Source organism: Pollachius pollachius (assembly GCF_949987615.1).
Source record: "Pollachius pollachius genome assembly, chromosome: 1".
NCBI classification, from domain to species: domain Eukaryota; kingdom Metazoa; phylum Chordata; class Actinopteri; order Gadiformes; family Gadidae; genus Pollachius; species Pollachius pollachius.
In genome coordinates this window covers 7,477,861-7,501,733 of record NC_136934.1, presented here as the reverse complement: position 1 = coordinate 7,501,733, position 23,873 = coordinate 7,477,861, and the positions used below count along the sequence as shown (strand labels likewise).

Sequence of the window (23,873 nt, the reverse complement as noted above, 5' to 3'; positions counted from 1 at the left end):
TCCTCTAATGAGGTCATATAGGGTTAATAGCGGCATTAGAAAATGTTGACTGAAATTACAGTCTTAAGTGACATTTCAAATCTAGAGTCAAATCCATTGTACAAACCCGTCTACAAGATGCAATCAGATAGGCGGTAACATGACAGATTTTTGTTGGTAATTAAGTGTTATTTCTGTTGAACAAAGAGATGCCATTGCCCCGGACATCCCCTCTGACACCGTGAACTCTATCCTCTGCGTCTCCCGCCCAGCTCCAAGGTGGACCAGATCCAGGACATCGTGACGGGGAACCCCACGGTGATCAAGATGGTGGTGAGCTTCAACCGAGGGGCCCGGGGCCACAACACGCTCAGGCAGCTGCTGGCGCCCGTGGTCAAAGACATCATCGAGGACAAGAACCTGGGCATCAACACCAGCCCCGTGGACGTGTACAAGGCCTGGGTCAACCAGCTGGAGACGGCCACGGGCGAGGCCAGGTGGGGACCCTCCCCCTTTCCACCTAGTTCAATCCGTTTTGTTTTTTTTGTCATTATTTTTAAATAAGGACTATTTACCTGTCTGGCTGTGTAACTATATATATATCTCTATATCTTATTGCACTGTGTCATGTAAGTGCATGACCGCAGATGCTCTTTTGGAGGAATAGTCCAAAAAAACAAAGAAAACAACATGGCCTGAGATGTCCTGTCCCTCTCTGACCCCCCCCCCCCCCCCCGTGGCTCTCCCCTCAGCAAGCTGCCCTACGAGGTCACCCCGGAGCAGGCCATGGCCCATGAGGAGGTGCGCAGCCGGCTAGAGGCCTCCAGCCAGGCCCTGCGCGCGGCCACAGACAAAGTGCTCTCCTCCATCTTCTCCTCGCTGGACAACATCCCGTAAGTGACCCGCTCTGTTTTGATGTCGAGGTCACGGTTTCCATGTTTTCGTTCTTTTTTATTTTTGTGCCTCGCTCTTAACTGCCCTGCCTAACTCCCACGGATGGTTGACTGGTGAGGACACTTTGGTGGCTGTGCTGTATCTTTTTGTCTTTTTCGATTATTTCCTTTGGGTTGTTTTAGATGTGAAAATAATCAACACAACATAAACAATATTTTGTATTACTCTTATCTGACGGGAATTTGAGGATAGCAACTGTTAGAGGGAAATATCCTAGTGACGTCCACTAGATGGCCCCCATGTGGCACACATTTCATTGGGGCGAGTGGACTGAAAGGGATGAGAAAATACATACAATTACATTGCTTAAATGAATGTAAAATGTTTATCTATTTCACCCATTAAAAAAAAAAAAATGACATATCCACATTGTATGAAATGGATCTCGATTGTCATCTGCGTGGTTTTGCATTCCATTTTTATGTTCACAATCAAATGTTACTATCACTAACGGTCACCAGGTTTTGCATGTTGTTTTGGTTTGTGTTTGACGTCCCACCATGCTGTTTTGTGTTGCTGCATGTAGCTATGGCATGAGATACATAGCTAAAGTTCTGAAGAACAGCCTCCATGCAAAGTTCCCCGACGCCACAGAGGATGAGCTGCTGAAGGTACAGGGCTCGTCCACTCATCGTCGTTCTCCTATCATCTCTTATCACAGACTCTTATCTTCATCTGTCTCTTCTGCAAACTGGGCTGTCTCCATACATACACATGTGTTGGATTCAGTATTTCTTTCCTCTATTTACAATCAGACATTCAGAGTTGATAAAAACTATTCTCATTCTTATTAAATAATGCAGTTTAGCAATCAATGCAGTGATTGCACAATCATATATCACGTTATATATTTATATATCTTTTTTTATGCAAAGACGTTCCTCTTCTCACATGTGCGTGTTGTCGATACAAGTACGTCGGGGCGTTGGCGGATTGCTTCGGTAATCGATTGAACACAAACTGTGACGCGCTGTGTTCCCTCCGCCCAGATCGTCGGCAACCTGCTGTACTACCGCTACATGAACCCCGCCATCGTGGCGCCGGACGGCTTCGACATCATCGACATGTCGGCCGGCGGGCAGCTGCACTCGGACCAGCGCCGCAACCTGGGCTCCGTGGCCAAGATGCTGCAGCACGCCGCCGCCAACAAGCTGTTTGAGGGGGAGACGCACATGACGCCCATGAACAACTACACCTCCCAGACCTACCAGAGGTTCAGGTGAGGGGGAGATGCACATGAACAACTACGTCTCCCAGACCTACGGAGTATCATCCAGCTGCTGCCCCAGAGCCGGGGCCTGTGGTGGGGCAACAGGGCCTCTGGTGTGGCAGAGGGGCCTGTGTTGTGGCAGGTTTCAACAGGCCCCAGCTTTGGGGATGCAGCTGGATGCTATTGGACCTACGACAGGTTCATGTGAGGGAGAGTCACACATGAACAACTACATCTCTCAGACCTAGAGGTTCAGGTGAGGGAGAGTCACACATGAACAACTACATCTCTCAGACCTAGAGAGGTTCAGGTGAGGGGGAGACACACATGAACAACTACATCTCTCAGACCTAGAGGTTCAGGTGAGGGAGAGTCACACATGAACAACTACATCTCTCAGACCTAGAGAGGTTCAGGTGAGGGAGAGTCACACATGAACAACTACATCTCTCAGACCTAGAGGTTCAGGTGAGGGGGAGACACACATGAACAACTACATCTCTCAGACCTAGAGGTTCAGGTGAGGGATAGTCACACATGAACAACTACATCTCTCAGACCTAGAGAGGTTCAGGTGAGGGGGAGACACACATGAACAACTACATCTCTCAGACCTAGAGAGGTTCAGGTGAGGGGGAGACACACATGAACAACTACATCTCTCAGACCTAGAGAGGTTCAGGTGAGGGAGAGTCACACATGAACAACTACATCTCTCAGACCTAGAGGTTCAGGTGAGGGGGAGACACACATTAACAACTACATCTCTCAGACCTAGAGGTTCAGGTGAGGGAGAGTCACACATGAACAACTACATCTCTCAGACCTAGAGAGGTTCAGGTGAGGAGGAGACACACATGAACAACTACATCTCAGACCTAGAGAGGTTCAGGTGAGGGGGAGACACACATGAACAACTACATCTCTCAGACCTAGAGAGGTTCAGGTGAGGGGGAGACACACATGAACAACTACATCTCTCAGACCTAGAGGTTCAGGTGAGGGGGAGACACACATGAACAACTACATCTCTCAGACCTAGAGAGGTTCAGGTGAGGGGGAGACACACATGAACAACTACATCTCTCAGACCTAGAGAGGTTCAGGTGAGGGGGAGTCACACATGAACAACTACATCTCTCAGACCTAGAGAGGTTCAGGTGAGGGGGAGACACACATGAACAACTACATCTCTTAGACCTAGAGAGGTTCAGGTGTTTAATAGTTAATTAGTTAGTTAGTAGTTAATTAATTTTAGGGTAAAGCCCAAAACACATAGCCTTGTTGGGACGGACCCAAAATGGAGAATGTATTTCTGTCATGTTTAAAGCAAGCCATAAAAAAAGCGAGCCTCCTGCTCCGTATGCTTTGCTCTGTTAAAACGATTTGACAAAATCCACGCCCTGCCGAAACAGCTGTGTGCGATGTCCTGCATATTTAGCAGTCAGGCTCAAGCTTCCTATGTGCACTCTGTTGAAATACATAGGTTTAAAGTATGTGTTGCCTTCAATTAAGAAGTAAACGTCCCACAATTCAATAGATAATTTCTGAGCTGGACGATGAGCAGGAACTAGAATCATGTCACGCTACTGACATTGGTTAAGAAGGGAAGTAGCTTTGAGGTGCAGACTTATCTGCGGCCATTGCCTTATCTTTTGTTGAAAGGACAGTGGTTGTTTGTAATTGTTGCTTATCATGTCGCGTGAGCTTCATTTCTTGTCTCTCCGGCTGACGACGCAGTATATCCCGCTGACTATAGGTTAATCTCAATGATAAGATGGCTAGATGGCTTATTGTCCCATAAGGGAAACTTTCTTTGCAGCAGGGCATGATAGACGATACAAATACAGATGCATAAAGTATGTAGAAAATACTGAACAGTGCTATTTTCTACAACAATGCTATTGACTTAATACAGCAGCCATTTACTAGTTATTGAACGCATTTACTGGTTGCCTGTGTCTGTCACTTATTGTGTATTTATGCTTGATATTGTTTTTTTTTGTCACGTCCACATTTATTTTTATATATATTGTAAAGATAAATATAGATGTTATTTCAACTCAATATTCAGTTTCTTCTCCCCACCAGAACCATGTAAACTTGGCGCATGGTCACTAAACATATAATTTATATTAATTATAGAATAGTTTGAAAAACGATTTGAGTAGAGTAAAACAAAATATAACATGTTTCTCTCGGCTCTGCTGAACTGAGGAAGCGCAGGACACATTTTCAAATGAACCCTTTTTCAACTCTTTCTCCAATGGTTTTCTGAATGGTCCTTTGAGGGTAATGGCAGTAAGTCACACAACAGCAAAGGCTCCCCGGTCAACGATACTGGGCAGTTTATGCCCAATCCAAAAAACATTCTGCCCGGTCGAGTCCCTGGAGGGAATGAGGTGAAATGAGAGTGTGATGAACCGAGTGTCCCGGTGAGGGTGAGGGACGGCTTGTACTGATGGATTGGCGGGCAGCGGGAGGAAGTACGCCTGGCACAGGAAGGCGCCGCTGAGGGAAAGCGCTCGCTCAGCAGAGGGGAGATGACTTCTTTTTAACACACCTCCCCAGACCAGCCATCGCGTTCAAAAAGGCCGCTGACGCAAGAGCAGGAAGTCTGAGATCATTCCGATAAACGCCTCTGCACCCTCCTGGCCCCCGCTTTATGATCGTCACGCTGCACACAAAATCTCATCGTTTTCCACGATTGTCCTAATCAAGGCTTGCTTGTTCACATGGAAACCGCCGGCCCTCAAATGTCACAGTCTGATAACCGATTGGTCCCACTCACGCCACACCTGCTCAAAGTAAATAAGTGAACTTATCGATATCTGTCCGAGCGTCAGAGAGGTGACTTCTACTGTGGAGCAGCACTGTGAGATTTATTTAACTTTAACAAAGATTTAACTTTGTATATTATACGAACTGTAAGTAACTTACGCTAACTGTAAGCATATTCTTATAGTTGGCCTTTTTAGAAGACACAACATTTTTTAATCAATTTTGTAAAAAAGATCAAAAGGAGAGAAAAGTAATTATATTTTACATAATGTTATACATGAAAATGTAACATGATTTCATGATGCCAAAACGTACATGGAGTATTTTGATTGTCGTGTTTTTTAAATGTTTTGCCCTAGTGTGAAACCAATCCTGAATAAGACCTATCCACATTAGGTCTTTCTGAGTGTACCGATAGTAGTAGAAAAGTTTTCTTTTTGCAAAAGGTCAGTTTTGCAAAAGGAGAACACTGTTTTAATGGAAGCTGCCGTTGCTATGATTCGTGTAAAAGATTAGGGAACAACAGTAGTACGAAACGGCCTGCCTGAGCAGAGTTCCTCCTGCTCTGGTTTCAGTTGTTTCGCTACAGAGGTCACTCCTGCTCAAACCCTCTGTGTGCGCCTCCACTCTCAGGGCCATTGAAGGTGGAGAGGTGTTTAGTTAGAGGAGAGGATGGGCGTGCTGATTGAAATGGGCCGTGGCGTCTGACCTCCCTTCCCTAATGTGCTTCGCAGGCAGTTCTTCCAGGCGGCCTGTGACGTCCCTGAGCCCGAAGAGAAGTTCAACGTGGACGAGTACTCTGACATGGTGACGCTCAGCAAGCCCATCATCTACATCTCCATAGAGGAGATCATCAACACTCACTCGGTAAAAACAAAGCATGTGCAGCTCCTAGCCACACGCCGTCAGCGATGTGATGCTCTTTCTGACAATCGGTTAACCCTTCTGTCTTCCTTCCGCTTTCATCTCCATTTTCGTTTTAGTATATTTTCTTCCCCCTTGCTTACCTTCCCAGAAGCCAGGGTAGGCATTTTATTTATATCCCTTTTCTTATATTCCTTTCTTATTTGTCAAAATTCTCTTTAAATGCTGACAGAAATAGATTAATCATAAGCTCTGACAAAATAAATAAATAAATACATATATATATATATATATATATATATATATATTTTGAAGAAAGTCTGGGCCGGTCCTTCGCTCAATGTTGGGAATCGAGACACCGAGAGGTTAACAGATATTCTCTTGTCGTCGGCCTCACCCGACCCTCCCAAAAAACCAGGCCCTCCCCACCGCACCGCAGGATTTGATTTGAACAGATGTTTTCTCAGCCTTGATCTTGTGCCTGTAACAACAGATCATCCATTTTACTTTCTTTCCCATGATGTTGTAAGGATGTGAAATTAGGGTATGTGAAATAGCGGCCCTCTATCTACGACTGCTATCTTATGACAGATGTAGTTTTCAAAAGCTGGGAAAGGAAGAGCACATGAGGATGAATCATTTTAGCCAAATTTTCTGGAACCTCATAGCTGTTCATTGTTGTATTTTGTAGGCATGGTCGCCATTTTTTTATGTCCTTGTAGGATATCCTATTGATGTTATTCTTCATGTTTTCTGAGATGTTATTTTGTTTTTGAACACATTGCATCCTCAAGCATACTCTCAATATAATAACCTAACCTCTTTCAGGTTGTTGAAGGGAGATCATATTATATAATTACTATGTCACTTTAGTTAAGAGAGTTACGTGGTGATGGTTAAGGTATTCAAACACAGAACTTGCCTGCCTCCCTTTTATCCGTCTCTGTTGTAAGGCAATGAAGTTTCAATGTAATATACCATACGTTCTAGTTGTGTTCTAGGTGAAGCGCCGCTACATGAATAAAGTGCATCATAATGTGTTTATTGTCTAGCTGCTGCTGGAGCACTTGGGGGCAATTGCTCCCGACCGCAGCGACCTGCTCCATGAGCTGCTGCAGGACCTGGGAGAGGTCTCTGATGTGGAGGCACTGCTGGGTACGCACCAGTACACACAAACACACACTCTCGCACGCACACATGCACGCCTACACACACGCCTGCACACCTACACATGCCTGCGCACCTACACACACGCCGTCACATCTACACACACACACACACACACACACACCCACACACCTACACACACGCCGTCACATCTACACACACACACCCACACATAAGCCTGCACACACACATGTCCGCGCACACACGGCCAAATGAATGAATTCCTTTTTTTTCTTTTATATTTATATTTAGTTAATTGGCATAGGGGTGTGTGTGTGTGTGTGTACTATATACTACGACGGTTTTTTCCAGGCGAGGGGGCCCTAGATTCTGGCGAGTCTAAAACCAACAGGGAGACCACCCTGAGCCAGCTGGCCAAGACGGAGATCTCGCTCACCCTGACCAGCAAGTTTGAACTTCTGGAAGGGGACGACAAGGACCTGAAGAGTCTCATGACAAAGTATGTCCTCTTCATAACAAAAGTATGCTTGCCAGTCATGGGGAAGAAGATAAATTATTCTAGCTGCTTCTGTGTATTTATACCCGCCGTCTGACGCTAGCAGATATCACTAGGGGTCACAGTGTGTGTCTTCAGAGCCTCGCTATCACTTCCTGCCAACACAGGAAGTGCTTTGTTGGCTGGGTTTATTTCGCCTTTAAAGATACAGACATTTTATAACAATTTTACAGATGTCCCTTATTCATGTTAATGATGTTGGTGTGTTAAATGTGAAATTATTTTGAAATTCTCAAAATGTTGCATTCATTCAGTTGGTTTCTGAGCATTTCATGAGATATACTGTGTCGAATGTTGAAGTGTGTTTGGAGATTAAATGAGATAAGAGTCAAATATTGAACAATTAACAATTATAAACAGAATCCTACTTTTGTTTTGCATTTGTCGGAATGTAAATCATTGGTTTCCTTCACGACAACAAGAAACCAAAACCAAACGTTTGATGGTTCTGTTCCAGGACCAAGAAGCTGATCGTGGATGTGATACGAATCCAGCACGGCGAGACACTAACTCAGACCCTGGAAACTCCTGCAGCTGCTGCACAGGTGACTTAGCCTCCTCCACTTCTGAACACCCTGAAGTCTAGCCTTAAATAAACACTTACATCGCTCAATAAAATGAGTTACCCCCCCCCCCCCCCCACACACATTCAGGAATCTGAGCATGCCCAGATCGTGGAGCGCCGAGCGGTGCAGGACGCGCAGACGCCAGAGGGGCTGAAGACCAACCAGATGGTGCAGGAGGACGCCCAGCTGCCTCTGGAGCAGAAGAAGAGAAAGATCCTGAGGAACCTTCGCACCCTGGAGCAGGCCGGCTGCATCGCCGAGGGCAGCAAGTACCAGGACCTCATCAACGAAATATCAAAGGTGAAAAGGGGCGGCATGGAGCTCAGGAGGTAGAGCGGGTTGGCTGGTTACTAGGTTGCTAGTTTGATCCCCAGCTCCAGTGTCGAGGTGTCCCTGAGCAAGGGACACCTTACCCTAACTTCTCCGGACGAGCTGGCTGTCGCCTTGCATGGCTGACGCCGCCGTCGGTGTGTGAATGTGTGCATGAATGGGTGAATGTCAGGCAATATTGTAAATTGCTTTGGGTGGCCTCAGGTTACAAAAAAAGCGCTATATAAATGCAGTCCATTTACCAAAAGCCGCTCAGCACGATGATGGCTCGCTTTTAGCACAACCTGTGATTTGAAGCACGGTAAGAACAACGTTGTTTATCTCCACGTGTGTAGGACATCCGCTACCAGAGACGCTACCGGCAGAGGAGGAAGGCGGAGCTGGTGAAACTCCAGCAGACGCTGATAGCGCTCAACTCCAAGGCGGACTTCTACCAGGACCAGACCAACTACTACGACACGTACATCAAGACCTGCCTGGACAACCTCAACAGGAAGTGAGTCCTCCCTACCCTCATTGTTTCCCCCTGCGTGGCGAGCATCGAGGTTGATTCTGTGTGTGCGTTTCGAACGTTGGCTATTGTCACGATTTCACTTAGTTTTATAGTGACAAATGTATACATAATTTTTGCTGTGCGTTGTCACCAGGAACTCGCGGAGGTCCATCAAAGGGGCGGAGAAGGGCAGTAAGAAGCTGAAGCAGCAGTCGCTGAAGTACACGGGCGCCCGGCTCCACGAAAAAGGAGTCATACTGGAGATAGAGGGACTGCAGACCAACCAGTAGGTTCAGCTGCCTCTCGCTCTGGGAACTGAAGGAGAAACCCAAAATGAACATGTTTCCCTACTTTCATGGTCAAATTATTCAGTAGAACATGTTTCCATGGTCATATCCTTGGATCCAATATCCATGACTGTTAAAGATGATGTAAGTTAGATTTGAGATGAAAAGAGAGACCAAAAGGCAAGAGCAAGATTTTGAAAAATGTCCCCTCCTTCCCTACCCCTCCCCCCTACATTTCTCTGCCATTGAGAAGAGTGTCATTCAAGCACCTGTGATTGACAGGCAAGATGGCTTCCTGAACCAATCAGAGAAGGGATGCCCTGATTAAATGAGCCAGGAGCTAGCGGTCCTTAATCTAATTGGCTAAGATTATATTGTAGACATGCGCTGAAAACTATTAATAATATTCTCAGTGCATTTAAATCACCATAAACTGAAGGATGTCTATGGCATTTCTTACAATTTGCATTCAAATAACTTTTTCTCTAACTTTTTCACTGCTACTGCTACTTCTCCCTTATTCCTAAAACTCATTAATTAAAGGGATCTCTCTCTTCCTCTCAATCCATTTGCTCTGCCGGGGAAAAGATGAGATATTGTCAACAGTGTGAAAAAGTTACATTGCGCAGGTCTTAATGTCAACGCTCTAAAGGAATTGCCTAGACAATATTTTCAATAACTGACAATAAATGTGTTCCTTTTTTCATTGAAAATGTTTTTCGCTTCAGGTTCAAAAATGTCATGTTTGAAATTGCGCCGAGCGAGGAGGTGGGAGACTTTGAGGTGAAGGCCAAGTTCATGGGAGTTGAAATGGAGAAGGTCCAGCTTCATTTCCAGGTAAAACTAACTTCCTGGCTTACATTTTCCTCTAATCATTTATTTGAGTCACATTATTAGATAAGGTCATTGTTAACCTTCTGGGTTTCCTATGTGCAGGACCTGCTCCAGTTACAGTACGACGGGGTCGCCGTCATGAAGATGTTTGACAAAGCCAAAGTGAATGTGAACCTCCTCGTCTTCCTCCTCAACAAGAAATTCTATGGGAAGTGAGGGGAGACAAAAGCAACTCAATAAATATTAGATATTTTAAAAGCGCCTTCTGACAGTGGAGCGGAAAGTGAATGGGTCTGAGGTGTGGAAGCTGACTGATAAGTTGCACATGGAAGTGCAGCGATCGTTATACTGGGGGACTCTACAGCTGTGGTGCTTCACCCTGATTGGCTTATTCACTTTAATACCAAAATGTAATTTTAATTAGTTTATTTGGATGTCTAATTACGTTTCTTATGCTTGTTTGTATTCAGTTATTTTTGTTCCCACTGGCCGATTGTAAATGGAATATATGTATTTTAAATTGTAGACCTACAATGGTAGGCTATGAATGTTTTATATGTGAAGCTATTTTGTGAAGATACATTGAATCTCTAGTTTTGACCTGAATTTAAAAGGGATTTAGTAGAAACGGCCCTGTTACTCAGCATTGACCGCTGATGTTCAGTAGTTTACCAGTGCCTTTTTAATTCAGAAAATACATATCGGTCAATTTTAAAGAACGAAACTTTTTTAAATTAAAAACGTGATATAAGATGGATATTTAGGTAGACAAAGAAAAGTATAAGTGATAAATAAAATATTTCTCTAATATAAAGTTGTTATTCAGTGCTAATAAATGACAAATGTCTAAATCTGTGTCTCTTGCTCCAATATGAATGACCTTTCTTTCACCTCAAGTTACTTTCGACACTTCCTCACGGAGGGGGGCGTGGCAGGGAATGGGGGCGTGGCCGATAGACGAGGCGCTCCTTTTCTAAACTAAACAATACGGGGAATTTATCGGGAGCAGCAAAGTTGTCTGTTTTTTTTACCAATTCTATTCCGTTAAAGTAGGAAAAAACATGGATCAGACGATAGTTATATTTGCATTGTGTTTTCTGCAGACCACCGCATTTATTCCTCATAATGGTAAGTTCGCTGTTTTAAATGTGATCGGCCATCAAATTGCAGATGACTCGTCGTAGGTATTCACTCCGTTGCTGTTTCAAATGACCCAATATCATCTTTACATTATCCGCTGTTGGTCATGTCAATTAGCATTTCATGAACGTGTTATTATATCTGTCTATATTATCATGTAAGTAAGTAAAGCTTTATTTATGTTGCACCTTTCAAAACCTTGGTTACAAAGTGCTTGACTTGGACACATGAGTCCAATACATTCAAATCAAATCAAATTTACACATGTATTGGATATGTCCTTGTTAAGCATTTTGTAAGCCAGGTTTTGAATAAAACATGTTGGGACATATTTTATATATTTATTGTATGTACACTGTAAAAGATTTAATGAAATAATATGTCCCTACATGATGCAACAAAGTTGTAATTCATCAATCATATGTTTGCTAGGCTCCATCGTGCCCAAGCCGAGGACGTTTGGTGGGCACTACGTAACGGTCACTGATGAGCCGATAAGGGAATACTTGGATTTGCTGGAGAGCAGGAGCGGGCTTGATGATGAATACTCGGGCTCAGGTAGCGGGCAGCCAACAGTGGAAGGGCCCGTCACCTCCTACGACACAAAGAAACAATTTCAAGTTTCACCCAAGGCCAAAGAATTCCTCCAAGGAAACCTATCGACCGTTGTGGTCCCCACTGTGTACACGCTTGTGGTCATCGTCAGTGTACCCCTCAACCTCGCCGCCGTGATCATGTTTCTGCGCCGGAAGCGTCCGAGGAAAACCGGGGTGATCTACATGCTGAACCTGGCCTTTGCCGACCTCCTCTTCGTGCTGGTGCTCCCCCTAAAGATCGCCTACCATTATCAGGGCAACAACTGGGTGTTCGGGGGCTCCCTGTGCCGGGTCGTGACCGCCGCCTTCTACTGCAACATGTACTGCTCGGTCCTCCTCATGACCTGCATCAGCGTCGACCGCTTCCTAGCCGTCGTCTACCCCCTGGACGCCCTGACGTGGCGCAGCCCGAGGACGGCCTACACCACGTGCGCCGCCATGTGGCTGCTGGCCCTGGGAGGCGTGGCCCCCCTGCTCATCTCGGAGCAGAGCGTCCACCTGCCGGAGCTGGGCATCGCCACCTGCCACGACGTGCAGGACACGGAGCAGCTGCGCTCCTTCTACCTGTACTTCTTCCCCGCCTACACCTGCCTCTTCTTCTTCCTGCCGCTCGTCTTGACCACCGCGTGCTACGTTCGCATCGTGCAGGCGCTCGCCGCCGCCGACGTGAGCCACCGCTCCCGGAAGAGTCGTGCGGTGATGATGGCCGTGGCGGTGCTGGTGGTGTTCGTGGCGTGCTTCGCGCCCTCCAATGTGCTCATGATGGTCCACTACCTGCAGCTGGCGCGCCACGCCGCCGCCGACGCGTCCTACCTGGCGTACCTCGTCTCCACGTGCGTGGGCACCCTCAGCTGCTGCCTTGACCCCCTCATCTACTACTTTGGCTCGTCCCAGTGCCAGAGGCAGGTGATGGCGTTGTTGACATGTAGAGGCCTGGCCGGAGAGGAGGCCGGCTCCTCGCGCTCCGCTAGCAGCCGACTGAGCAGCGGCAGGAGGCCGACCCAGAGCACCAGGTCAACCCAGATGGAGAGCGTGCAGGATAGGACCTTAAGGGACCAGTGCAGGAAGCTGGTCCCTTGAGGCGATGGGAGGATGGGAGGATGGAGTGAGATTGGAGTGCGGAGGAGAAGCTGTGACCAGCTGTTTTTCAAGAGAACAGCAGCAGACATTTGAGCAGTGCTGTGTGTAGGTGAGATGTATATGATCGAAAGAAGGAAGAGGCTACTAACACACTCTGAAGTACAGTTTACGCTCTGAAGTACAGTATATATAAATTCCAGTACCTGGTGGTGGCGGAATTTTCTGTATTCATCTGGTTTTTTTTTACTTCACCTTGCCAAAAGTGTATATCTCAATGATGTTCATGTATATAAATGTTTGTTAAGTCACTTTCTATCGCGGACAGAGGGTGGCATGTAGGTGATGGAGCCTATGGCCCACTGAGCCCTTGCTTTTGCAGTATTATGAATGTTACAAGGGCAACACTGTGATTGTATCTGTGGGAAAAATGACCACCTAGCGCCAAAGGTCTTGCCAAAGAGGACAAAACTGAAAACATTGAGATTGCCACTTTAAGTGTACATATAACTAATTTGTTTTTAACAAACTTTTTACACATTGATTAACCTCTTGCAGTCTATATCAAGACCGTATTAGAGCAAGCTTTAGCCAGACATCTAGGTCATATTGTCTACCTATCTAAAGAAAGGGAAACCTTTCAGGAAAAATAGACACATTTGCATTTTGAAAGGATTATAGACACAATAAAGTTGTAAATTATACATTTTTATTGAATCCGTTGTTAATAAGTATTTATTAGCGAGAGATCCCCAAACCGTATTATTTGGTTGACAATAAAAGCAAAGCAAATATACTTTTACTTTCCTTCTTGTTCTGCCTGTTAGTCTACTAGTATTAAAGACACATCGCTCTCCATTTTACCCTTGCTTATTCCGTACGCTCCTTGTCTTTGCACAGCTCTGTGGAAGAAACAGAAAATATTCTGAAGCATCATTTTTGCTGCATGAACAGTGAAGGGTATCACACAGGATGTTTATTCCACTGGCATTTCCTGATCATCTACTGCATACTAGCACTACTCTAAGAACATCATGGCTGTAAGGAAGAATGTTAAGGAAACGGTGCATCTCTCTTCACAACATTACCACCTTGTGGTTACATAGGAAATCAGGTCTTCCATGGGAAGTCAGCTTGTGATCAGGGGGTTGTAATAAGCAGGGATTCTACCATATATATCCATACTTTAATAGAGTCGGAAGAAGAGAGGCGTAAATGAAGGCACTGACCTGTTTTACCATCATAGCTGTGGTAATTTTCCGGGAAGTTCAAACATTCAACCTGTTTCTTGAAAATGTCAACATCCTTTGAATCCATTCTACCCGTCCTTGCTAAAATAAATAGAGAAAAAGAAAAAAAACAACACAGGTGCAATTGAAATATTGGGAAATAAGGAGGCACTGCTGCTAGAGGTAAGTCCATGAACGTTAAGAAATATGAGGTTTGGCTGTGATGAGGACTTACTGAATTGCATGATGTATCTTCCAGTTGCGTCTCCATTCCTAAAGGTGTCTGTCCACAGCAGACAGTCAGGGCATGTGTGGAGGATATGCCCTTTGTGGTTGGACAGATTCTCTTGGGAAACAACACCATAAATGGATTTGTATATCATTCGATCGATCATTGAATATACAACGTTTTCTATGCTGTGAAAGTAGGGCATATCTATTGATAAAGACCGGCTTTTATTGTTGAAATTAAGTTGATTGATATTATCTTCCAATAGTATTCTTGGTAAGTGTTTTTGCTAATGGCCCGAAGGAAAGTTCTGTTATCGTATTGTATAGTAGTAGTGTTCTTATAGGCAACTTACTGCGGAATGTGGTCGCAAGTCCTGAGACTGTCCCATTCGTCTCTCCGTAGATGCAGCGGTTACTGAAAGGTCAGAAGTGGCACATCGACACGTGAGGAAGAAAATTAAACATAGGAGACCATTTCAAAAAAAGGAAAATGTTTGAAAAAACGCTAACGTAATTTAACAACAAACCCATTGCTGTTGTTTTCAGATGAGTGCCACTAACGTATCCCTCATACTATTTCAAATGCTTCTACAATTTAAACAAATCTAGTAATTATAATAAAGTGACTGCACTTACTAGCAGTGGTCGCCCCACCGCAGGGTCACCAGCTGACTGTCCTGCGTGGGAGACAGCTCTATCCAGGAGCTCTTCATCGCGTCCAGAGCCTTACGGTATGGCATGGGGTCGCCGGACCCCATCACGTACACCCACTTGCCAAACACCTGCATGTACAACAACATTTTGTAATCATGGGACCGTGAAAGATCAAAAGAAATAAACGATGATTCAATTCATTTTCAACAGCCGTTCGCATGAGTCAACGTTTCTTTGTTTTTTCGTTTTCTTTCTTACCAGCGTGGAGTCCTCTGGTATGTACGGTTTGACCAGATCTTCACAGTCGGGTGCGGATGCGGCACCTAGGGGTGCGAGCGCCAAGAGCAACACAGCAACGCACACATCCATCTTCAGCTGGAGAGGTGAAGTGATGAATGGAGAGGACGAGGAGCCCACCAAAGCACTGAGCGGGGCTGCAGAGTCTCAGCAGAGCCAAACCACCTCTTTTTTTTAAACTTTAGACTCCAGAGGTTCAGAACATTGCAAGTGCTTACGTGAAATAGGAGGAAGAGGAGGAGGAGGAAAGGAGGAGGGAAGGGTTGGGAGGGGGGGAAAAACGAAGAGGAGGGCTGTCACGGAGGAGGGAGAGGAGGAGAACGAGAAGGGGGGAGATGAGGAGTTGGGGGAGGAGGAGGCGGATGAGGAGGTGGAGGAGGTGGAGGAGGAGGAGTTGGGTGATGAGGAGGAGGAGGAGGCGGAGGGGGAGATGGAGGGGGCCGATGAGAAGGGGAAGGATGGGGTGATGAGAAGGGGGAGGATGGGGGTGATGTGGAGGAGGAGGAGGTGATGAGGAAGAGGTGATTAAGAGGACGGCGGAGGCAATGAAGAGGAGAGGGCTGGTGAGGTCGACGATGAATAGGAAAGGGGAAGACATTTTATGGCCCTTCTAGAAGTAACAAACAAAAGTCGCCTTTCACATGCCATGCAGATTTCTTTCACTCTGCTGAATGGCTTCCTTGGGGAGTCTGGCGTGGTTGGCTGCCATAGCTACTTGCTCTTGCCCTGGAAAGAACTCTGGCCCATTGACATGTCTTTAGTCCCGGTCGGGGGGGAATTCCAAAGCCACCCTCTGCAGGTTTGCCGGGAAGTTTGTAGGCCATGTTGTGTTGAGGTGGGGACTACATAAGAGTCGCTTGACACCCTCACTTTGTCCCACCGTTGTTGACGTTGATGTTGCCGGGACAACCATCCCTGCTTAGCACAGAGTTAGTCCGTAGGGATGAGTCGACACAAGCTGTCCTTACATCTCAACCGCTCACCTTAGAAGTCATTGAAATGGATATGAACGATACTGTAGTGGATTAAAATAGCACCAAACACATATCAGGATTTAATGTTTATTTATTGTATGTACGTAATAATCCTACATTTATCCACAGAAGTCATCTTTCAGAACATCACAACTACTGCATACACATTTGTAAGATACCAGTTTGAACAAAACACCTCTCCCAACTTATCGATCAGTGTTTTTCAAGCGTTTTCACTACCTTGTCTTAACATGGCATTAGCCCAACAAAACTTAGACAGAATATTAATATATACCGGTAACTATTATGGGGGACTAGTCAAACTTAAAGGGGACATATCATACCCCCAGGTGTGATTGTGATTAGCCATTACAAGCCGTTTTCAAAATGTGCAGCATTGTGACATCACAAGTGGGCGTGTCCACCTAGATGTGTGACGCGGCCACCTGTGATGTCACCATGCTGCACATTTTCAAACCTGTAATGGCTAATCACACTCACACCTGGTCATATGATATGTCCCCTTTAACTACCAATGCACTCTTACTGACACGCGCTCATGAGTCATGGTCTATCAGTCACTATGCACAGCGACAGTTGTTAATTTTTCATGTTTGGGGGGCGGGAGGGGGGGAGGGATTGACGCTGTCTATTTAGCTTCAGGCGCGGTGGTCTCTCCCTCTTCCTCAGGAGCAGCAGCGGGAGGCGCAGGGGAATCTTCCACAACTTCCTCAGTGGGTTGAGAAGGTTCCCTTTCGTCAGCACATAGGTCTGAAGGAGAAAGAGAGAGAGAGGGAGAGAGAGAGAGAGAGAGAGAGAGAGAGAGAGAGAGAGAGAGAGAGATAGCGGTAATAGTTTAGATTCACACTCTTTATTGCAACAACAGCAGATCCCAACATGATGCAAAACGAGAATAAGTAGCAGGCAACGTCACAATAGCAGCCCATGTCTTAAGTTTGCTGACATGCTCTGATCCGTCGAGAGGAAGGTTCTGAAGGGAATGAGGGGCTATACATTTCGTTCTGCTCACCAGTGCCTCCGTAGAAGAATTCGGGGACGAACTTCAGACACTCAGCCTGCTTCTTGTACTTCTCCAGCTCAGACGGCTCAAGTCCTCCGGTCCTTGCTGTTTGGGAGAGAGAGTGTGAGAGAGAGAGGGAGAGAGGGAGAGAGAACGAGAGAGAGAGAGAGAGAGAGAGAGAGAGAGAGAGAGAGAGAGAGAGAGAGAGAGAAAGAGGACGAGAGAACGAGAACGAGAGAGAGAGAAAGGAATCGTGAAGCGGATTGAGCACGAGTGTTTTGTTGCGCACAATGATAAGCGCGGCAGGGACCATAAAATCAACGGAACAACTCACTGAAGAGGAAGAGGTAGCGGCCCTTGGTCTCCCCGTCGGGGAGGAGGGTGGTGTCCTCGGACAGCAGGCACTCAGAGCATGACTCGTAGTACTTGCCCTCGTGGTAGGACGTGTGGCCGTTGATGTTGACTGTGAACGGAAAACACAACGACAGGTGTCGACGCGTTAGCGCTGTTTCGCCGATCGGTGTGATCGGTTTGGATCGCTTTGTTCTGAACGAGACCGAAGAAACAGGCTCTTCAAACAGTTGGATGACGCACATGTGGTGTGGCTGGTCATCCCGGAGATGGTGCCGTTGGCCACTCCCTGAAGGCACTTGTCGTCGCCGCTGCAGGAGGGGGACAAACCGTATCTGCTTTGAATATCAATTCAATTATTGAAAGAGGGATTTATGAGGTGCCAACTGTATGGGAATGACTTGTAAATATAAACAAATAATATACTAATAAAACAATGAAAATAAAATTGATCACAAGAAAACGTTTATATGTATTATATTTATATTTATTTTGTGTGTCTGGGAGAAGGAGAGAGAGAGAGGGAGGGAGAGAGAGAGAGAGAGAGAGAGAGAGAGAGAGAGAGAGAGAGAGAGAGAGATTCCTACTCAGTTGTTCCCTTCAGGCGGTCTGCCCAGTAGATGGTCATGACTCCAGTATCTGTGGAGGCGGATAAATCCACCCAGGAGCTCTTCACAGCCATCAACTCATTCTTCAGGTCGGGCTTGTCCCACGCCCCCACATGAAGCACCCATTTTCCATAAATCTGACACACACAATAACGGATCAATGTTAAAGAGAACTATTAAAAGAGACAAGAGGCAATTTAAAGAGAACATGGAATTACGTATCGAATTCGCGTCTATAAAAATAAATAATGCATGGTCCTATAATTGTCAAACATTATATCGTTTGAAGGATGAGTGGCTATGAAGTTTTAAGAAAATAAAGATTGGACGCCAAATTAAATCTAGAGAATGAAAAAAATAAGCAGCTACAACCTATGCACGCTAAAACTTCATGCGTCTGACGGCGAGCAGCAATCAGCGCAGTTAAAGAAAAGGACAAATACTTACAGGGCTGTGGCTGTCCAGAACCAAAGGCTTGACAAGTTCGTCACAGTCCAGCTCGGCTGCGACGCAGAGGGAGGTAAGTGCCAACAGAGCTACGGCAAGCTGTGTAGCCATGGTCAGATTCGAGTGCGTAGGGAGCAGGACTGTAACGTCAGGGATGCTGCCAAAGTGTGCCTCCTCAAAAGCACCAGGGGAGGTGTTCCATAACAGTGGGCTGGGCCAAACACACACACGCGCACATGCACGCACGATAGCACGCGCGCATACACGCGCGCACACACGCACACACACACACATACACACATACATACACACTGCGCACTCATACAATCGCACACATATTCTTGCTCTCACACACACACAAACACACACACATATACACGCAAGCACACACACACACAGGCACACACACACACACACACACACACACACACACACACACACACATACACACACACACACACACACACACACTTTCACACACACTCTTGTTTGCATACCCATGGAAACAAATAGTCTTGGACATGGATGAGACATGGCTGAATCCCCTCCTGTACAGAGATTTCAGATCCTGTGCTCAGTTCCTTTCAGCATGGCTGTATGTCACCCCATTACATAACACTGGCAGATCCAGCCAAGGGAGAAAGTTAAAGCTACAAGGGCTGGGCCTTTTTATAGCCTGTGAATAGCCTGTCTTGATAAACACACACACACACACACACACACACACACACACACACACATACACACACACACACACACACACACACACACACACACACACACACACACACACACACACACACACACACACACACACACACACGTACGCGCACACACACACAGACACACACACACACACACACACACACACACACACACAAACACACATACACACAATACAAAGTAATCCAAAAATGATTGGCCAATGTAAAACTTAAGTTCATGGATTTATATGTGGTTGTCTCAACTTGTCTGCATAGTAATACTGAATCGCAAATAAATAGATTTTTTGATTTGCCCATTGTGTCACGTTGCCCTGGGCCTCTTTTGTGTTGCTGCGTGGTTGTAAACACACTTTGAACCTCATTGGATCAATGGTCCCTTTCAGACCCTGATGAGGATGCATCCCCGTGTTAATATTCCTCCTGACACGTCTGCATGCGAGTGGTTCACGCAATGATCACACAAAGATGTTAAGGGTACATTCTTTTTATTAGCCTCTCTGTGTGTGAATTCAACAAAGTTCAGAAAGAACAACAGGTTCTACAGATTCAAACAACAGGTCTTTACTCGTCTTCCTTCTCTGGTTTCTCTTCTTTCTCCTCCGGGCACAGATCTGAAACACAGGGAGAGCCGGTGGCTTCGTTAGTTCCTTCACCGAGCCATGAGGACGGAGTCGGTGCGTGGGTTGTGGAGTAACAGATCTCGGATCATCAGAGGTCATAGACTCTCAGTAAACAACCAGGCGGAGTGGGTAATGGCACAAAAAAAAGGCTGTTTGGCGCGTTTTGTTTGGTTCGAGATGAAGGGAAGGACATCTCACCTGTGGTGCTACCCATGTGCAAGCCTAAGGTGAAATTGAGACAGGCGGCCTGCTGCTTGAACACTTTGAGGTCGGGCAGGCTCAAGTTACTGGATCTGGCTGTTCACAGGGCGAGAGCGGGGAAGAAGGGAGAAGGGTTAGCTGGGGTCGGCTGTGGTGGTTGTTCTGTGGTAATTCACTGAGCCAAAGATCATGTGTAGTCTGGATGGAAACCTCAGTTACCCCACTCATTCAAAATGTTTCAATTTCAATTCTGTTTTTACCCCAAGAGTATTTTTGTCTCTTTCGCCAAAAGAGAAATTGTATTTGAAACATGCGGACAATGAAACCTAGCCAATCACTTACTGAAGATGAACAGATGTTTTCTGTCCGGTAGGCCGGGGCTCGTGGTGGTGTCCGTCCACAGGAGGCAGTCGGGGCAGGTCTCAAGATGCTGGCCGTCCATGAGGAACGTGTGGTTCTCGAAGGTGTCTACGAAAGGGGAACACAGCCTGCGTGTCAGAGACCCTACTGCAGTTTTGAGAGAGCATGTGGAGCCAGTGTTTGTACTTACAGGCCAAGTGGAGCCTGTCTCCTACGGCGGTGAGGTTTGCATCGAAATAAATGCATTTTCCGTCCCTAGAGAGACAAGGGATGATATTATTTAGAACGCTTATTGGATTATTTACACCTTCATACAAAAAGAAGAAAATGAATACACTTTTTCTGTTGGTTTCCTATTGCAAACAGAGAAGTCAACAAAGTCTGTGCAAACCCAGATTGGCTTCGCCTTTACAACGATCGAGACCTTACACTCTGTCTGCAAACTCCAAGGTTTCGGGGCCATCAGTGGGATAGCGCTTCGGATGAATCCAGGACGAACTTAAGGTCTTCAGTTTGGCCAGTGATTCCTCTGTATCCGTGGTCCCCGCGTAGAAAATCCATTTCCCTAAAGACTAGTCCATTGAGAAAAAAAAACACATTGTCCCATCTCATTCTCAGATCTCATATCATAGCATCTGATGACCAATGTTTCCAAGAAGTATAGTTGTAAGTTCAAATGAGCATGTTTTTTTTAACAGCGCAAGCTCATACATACATAAAAACAGTGCGCCATAGGACTGTTCACGGTTCCGACACACAAGACAACTCACCGAACTGAGGTGTTCTGACACACAGGACAACTCACCGGACTGAGGTGTTCTGACACACAGGACAACTCACCGTTCCGAGATCCGCCAGGGGCTTGACCAACTCATTGCAGTCGGGTTGGGAGGCGACGCCGAGGCAGGCGAGAGCCAGGGCAGCGAGGACCAGCTGAGGAGCCATGCTGAGTGTTGGACCGATGCTGAGGGTGGACCGATGCTGCGACGAAGGGAGCACAGTGACTGTAGCGTTCAGGAGCTCAGAGGAGGCTTATATACAGGAGAAGACCGGTCTCGTTGCTGGTCTCGGAAGAGGAGGGCTTCTGTGGCACATGACAGTCACCCGGGGGGTGGAGGGGGGCGTTGGGGGGTGGGGGGAGAGAGCGGAGAAGAGAAGAGAAAGAGAGAAAAAAACTAAGAAAATATTTTTTGCATTTGAAAGGGAAAGTAGGCACTGGGATCGTGTGGTGTTTCCGTCTACGTTTGCCTTGAACTGATACAGGCTGTCCTGAAAGAGCCTGTTTGTTATTGTCGCTCAGTGTTTGATCTGTCTCCAGTCGCGGCATGGGGCAGACTTGTGCCTTTTTCCTGAATCCCAAAAGCTTGGTTCTGCAGGGATAGAGTTTACATTTATTTTAATACTGATAATGATAATTCATTGCAGTCATATATTTCTTTTCAAGACACCTGTAGCGCTTATGCATAGTTAGAGTGTGTGTGCGTGTGTGTGTGTGTGTGTGTGTGTGTGTGTGTGTGTGTACTGTCACCCAAGGATGAAGGGTTGTGTCCTTACAGGGCCCACCGGGGCCCCCAAAGGAGAGGAGGGTTAAGTCAGGCCGGGCCCCCAAGTACCAGAAGATTTAGAGAGAGCGGGATGCAACAGGTGTTTATTGTTTTTGTGTATTTGAAGCAGAGTTATCGGTTTTACAGTTTAGCTTCAGTAACAAGCTTTTGTTTCACAAATTCACAGCAATCAATTTGACAATGAATTCCCTGCTTTCTAAATTGTACTACTGGCTTTGAATTCCTAAACGGATTTAATTTAGTTTTTACTTTGTTTTTTTTTAGCATTCGGTGCAGATTTGAAAATACCAAAACATCAATAGCACCAAAGAAGAGGTCTCTAATTACCGCCTGTAGCAAAAAAATAAAAATAATTGTAAAAGTAGACATAACAAAATGTGTTGTTTCCCAAGATGGAATGTTTCTTTTCTATCATCTGATTAATAAGCCGCCGGTCCCCCATGGGCGGAGGTCTTCCTGGGCCACCTCTCAGTACGTGCTGTAGTCGGGGTGACCTGGCCCAGATACCACCAGCTGGGTCCGTCCCTTGGTCTGGAGGAGGTTCTGCCCCAGCAGGCCAATCCAATCCGATCCCAGCGACCGTTAGTGGCTCGCTATGCTCCAATGTACCGTGTTGCTTTGGTGATAATATGTATATCACGATACAGCAGGCGAGTTAAATATATAGCAATGCACCGTGGTCATATTGCTAAATACTGAAACCTTTGTGGAAATGTTGTTGTGTAGGCATGGAGTATAAGAACTGTTAATAAAAATACTTAAACAGCCTAAACCTAAAACCCAACCAGAACCTAACCCTACTCTCAAACCCTAAACCCTTAAACCTAACCTTAAACCAAACCCTTTTTATTTTTTATTTAAACAAATAATTCAAACAAGTAATGTCAGCATATCAAGTAATCTATCGTTGTTTGTTAGAATGTAATCTGAGCCTTTCAATGGCTACAACAAGCACTTTTAGAGGGCATACATTGACTGGGTGCTATTGCCCCAAAGGATTCCATAAAGATATTTTTGGCAGATTACAGCTGCAGCATTTTTGCCCGAAACTGGACAAACTAAAAGTAATGATGTCGGCATTCGTTCCTTAGACCTAAAACGATTGAGTATAGTCCAATGTTTTTGTTTTGGGACAAATCACAAGTTTTTTGTTTATCATGCTAACAATATAGCAGACATGCTTTGGAGCTGGATAAGATGACCCCTGACCCATACACACACACACCAACACTTCCAAATAGTAATGAGCAGACACTAGGGATTCTTTCAAGGGATGAGAGGCTTTTTATCAGTATATTCGAAACTCATGTAGTACTTCTCAATATATTTACAAAACATAATAAAAGAATAATAAAAAAAGAGAGAAAATGATCACGTCACATATGAAGTCCCACGTAATGCGAAATAACTGCAAATGATGAGCAAAATTTACAAATACGGGCTCTATTGTTACAATGTATGACTTATTCAAGAGAATACAAACAACAAACAGAATCCTGCTATTGGTGGTGATGATCAATGTATGCCTTTTGCCTTTCTCTGTCACGTTTTTTTTTTTTTTTGTTAAATATTATCAAATACACATATTAAGACAGAGGAGCTACATTGCGAACTGTACATTTTCTGTAAAGGAGGGGGAGCATAAAATGTTGACAAGCAAAAATCGATTTATACATAAAAATAACAATAATACAACTTGGGCAGTGAAATAGGCCTAAAACATTGATTTAGAAACAAGCCTGCATACCATTTCATACCGTCGTTCCCTCGAAGCCATACTATGATCACAGTTTAT

General features: G+C 45.5%; 4 protein-coding genes across 6 annotated transcripts in view; 2 read left to right on the top strand and 2 right to left on the bottom strand.

Moving 5' to 3' along the window:
- The window catches only part of iqgap2 (IQ motif containing GTPase activating protein 2), a 35,322-nt gene extending 24,504 nt beyond the window's left edge, over positions 1 to 10,818 (top strand). For both annotated transcript variants that reach the window (XM_079744845.1, XM_079744844.1), the window contains exons 26-38: positions 252 to 476; positions 732 to 872; positions 1,460 to 1,544; positions 1,923 to 2,152; positions 5,659 to 5,791; positions 6,841 to 6,943; positions 7,268 to 7,415; positions 7,930 to 8,017; positions 8,126 to 8,338; positions 8,704 to 8,864; positions 9,016 to 9,147; positions 9,877 to 9,985; positions 10,085 to 10,818. In XM_079744845.1, the coding sequence (XP_079600971.1) occupies positions 252 to 476; positions 732 to 872; positions 1,460 to 1,544; positions 1,923 to 2,152; positions 5,659 to 5,791; positions 6,841 to 6,943; positions 7,268 to 7,415; positions 7,930 to 8,017; positions 8,126 to 8,338; positions 8,704 to 8,864; positions 9,016 to 9,147; positions 9,877 to 9,985; positions 10,085 to 10,198 (1,882 nt within the window). In that variant the 3' untranslated portion in view covers positions 10,199 to 10,818. The remainder of the gene's footprint in view (positions 1 to 251; positions 477 to 731; positions 873 to 1,459; positions 1,545 to 1,922; positions 2,153 to 5,658; positions 5,792 to 6,840; positions 6,944 to 7,267; positions 7,416 to 7,929; positions 8,018 to 8,125; positions 8,339 to 8,703; positions 8,865 to 9,015; positions 9,148 to 9,876; positions 9,986 to 10,084) is intronic.
- Positions 10,819 to 10,978: 160 nt separating this feature from the next.
- f2r (coagulation factor II (thrombin) receptor) lies at positions 10,979 to 13,535 on the top strand. Its single transcript, XM_079729910.1, has 2 exons — positions 10,979 to 11,110; positions 11,555 to 13,535. The coding sequence occupies exons 1-2, from the start codon at positions 11,044 to 11,046 to the stop codon at positions 12,796 to 12,798; spliced, it is 1,311 nt and encodes a 436-aa protein (XP_079586036.1). The 5' UTR covers positions 10,979 to 11,043; the 3' UTR covers positions 12,799 to 13,535.
- A 2,718-nt stretch (positions 13,536 to 16,253) lies between these two features.
- On the bottom strand, positions 16,254 to 18,759 carry LOC307088112 (uncharacterized protein). The gene is made up of 6 exons (XM_079753908.1): positions 18,608 to 18,759; positions 18,140 to 18,297; positions 17,796 to 17,863; positions 17,536 to 17,664; positions 17,211 to 17,306; positions 16,254 to 16,951 (listed from the first exon to the last, which is right to left on the bottom strand). The coding sequence occupies exons 1-6, from the start codon at positions 18,716 to 18,718 to the stop codon at positions 16,830 to 16,832; spliced, it is 684 nt and encodes a 227-aa protein (XP_079610034.1). The 5' UTR covers positions 18,719 to 18,759; the 3' UTR covers positions 16,254 to 16,829.
- Positions 18,760 to 23,392: 4,633 nt separating this feature from the next.
- ssbp2a (single stranded DNA binding protein 2a) overlaps positions 23,393 to 23,873 on the bottom strand; it is a 45,902-nt gene continuing 45,421 nt past the window's right edge. For both annotated transcript variants that reach the window (XM_079743542.1, XM_079743543.1), the window contains one exon: positions 23,393 to 23,873. This exon is cut by the window's right edge and continues 1,290 nt beyond it. The gene's annotated coding sequence lies outside the window, so the exon portion shown is untranslated.